We start from the raw sequence: 684 nt of genomic DNA on the forward strand, positions 1-684 counted from the left end.
GTGGGTGCGAGGGACGAGCGCAAGGGTCGGCGTGTGCCCATTGCTCCCGCTTCCTGCCTTGCAGACGCTGCAGGAGGAGAAGGAGCGGAAGTCTGAATGCCTGCCTCCCGAACCGCATCCCGATGACCCGGAGAGCGTTAAGATCATCTTCAAGCTGCCTAACGATTCCAGGGTGGAGCGGCGATTCCACTTCACGCAGTCGTGGTGCGAGGGACGAGCGCAAGGGTCGGCGTGTGCCCATTGCTCCCGCTTCCTGCCTTGCAGACGCTGCAGGAGGAGAAGGAGCGGAAGTCTGAATGCCTGCCTCCCGAACCGCATCCCGATGACCCGGAGAGCGTTAAGATCATCTTCAAGCTGCCTAACGATTCCAGGGTGGAGCGGCGATTCCACTTCACGCAGTCGTTGACGGTGAGCTTGGAGCGGAGCGGGTGGCATTTCCGGGGTACGGAGCGGGTTGGGAGGCGCTCCAGGCGGCTCAGCAGAGCTTTGGTTCCGTGGGCCTTGGCAGGCAGAGCTGTTCCTGCGTGAGGGTGTCTTGGGGCCTGCTCCCACCTGGGGGAGAGAGCAGGGGGCAGAGAAACCGGGAAGAAATGTCCTTTGGAACGGGTGTGACTTGTGGCTCCCTGTCAAAGGAGAGTGTAGGAAGAGCCAGAAGCAGGGATTGGGGGGGGTCAGCCCCCCTGG

The 684-nt window shown here is 62.6% G+C and overlaps 1 protein-coding gene across 1 annotated transcript in view; it reads left to right on the forward strand.

The window, feature by feature from the left end:
• FAF2 (Fas associated factor family member 2) overlaps positions 1-684 on the forward strand; it is an 8246-nt gene that overhangs the window by 7256 nt on the left and 306 nt on the right. The window contains exon 9 of the mRNA XM_010147875.1: positions 265-408. Coding sequence (XP_010146177.1) covers positions 265-408 — 144 coding nt within the window. The remainder of the gene's footprint in view (positions 1-264; positions 409-684) is intronic.

The sequence above is a fragment of the Eurypyga helias genome, unplaced genomic scaffold (assembly GCF_000690775.1).
Source record: "Eurypyga helias isolate BGI_N326 unplaced genomic scaffold, ASM69077v1 scaffold38802, whole genome shotgun sequence".
NCBI classification, from domain to species: Eukaryota; Metazoa; Chordata; class Aves; order Eurypygiformes; family Eurypygidae; genus Eurypyga; species Eurypyga helias.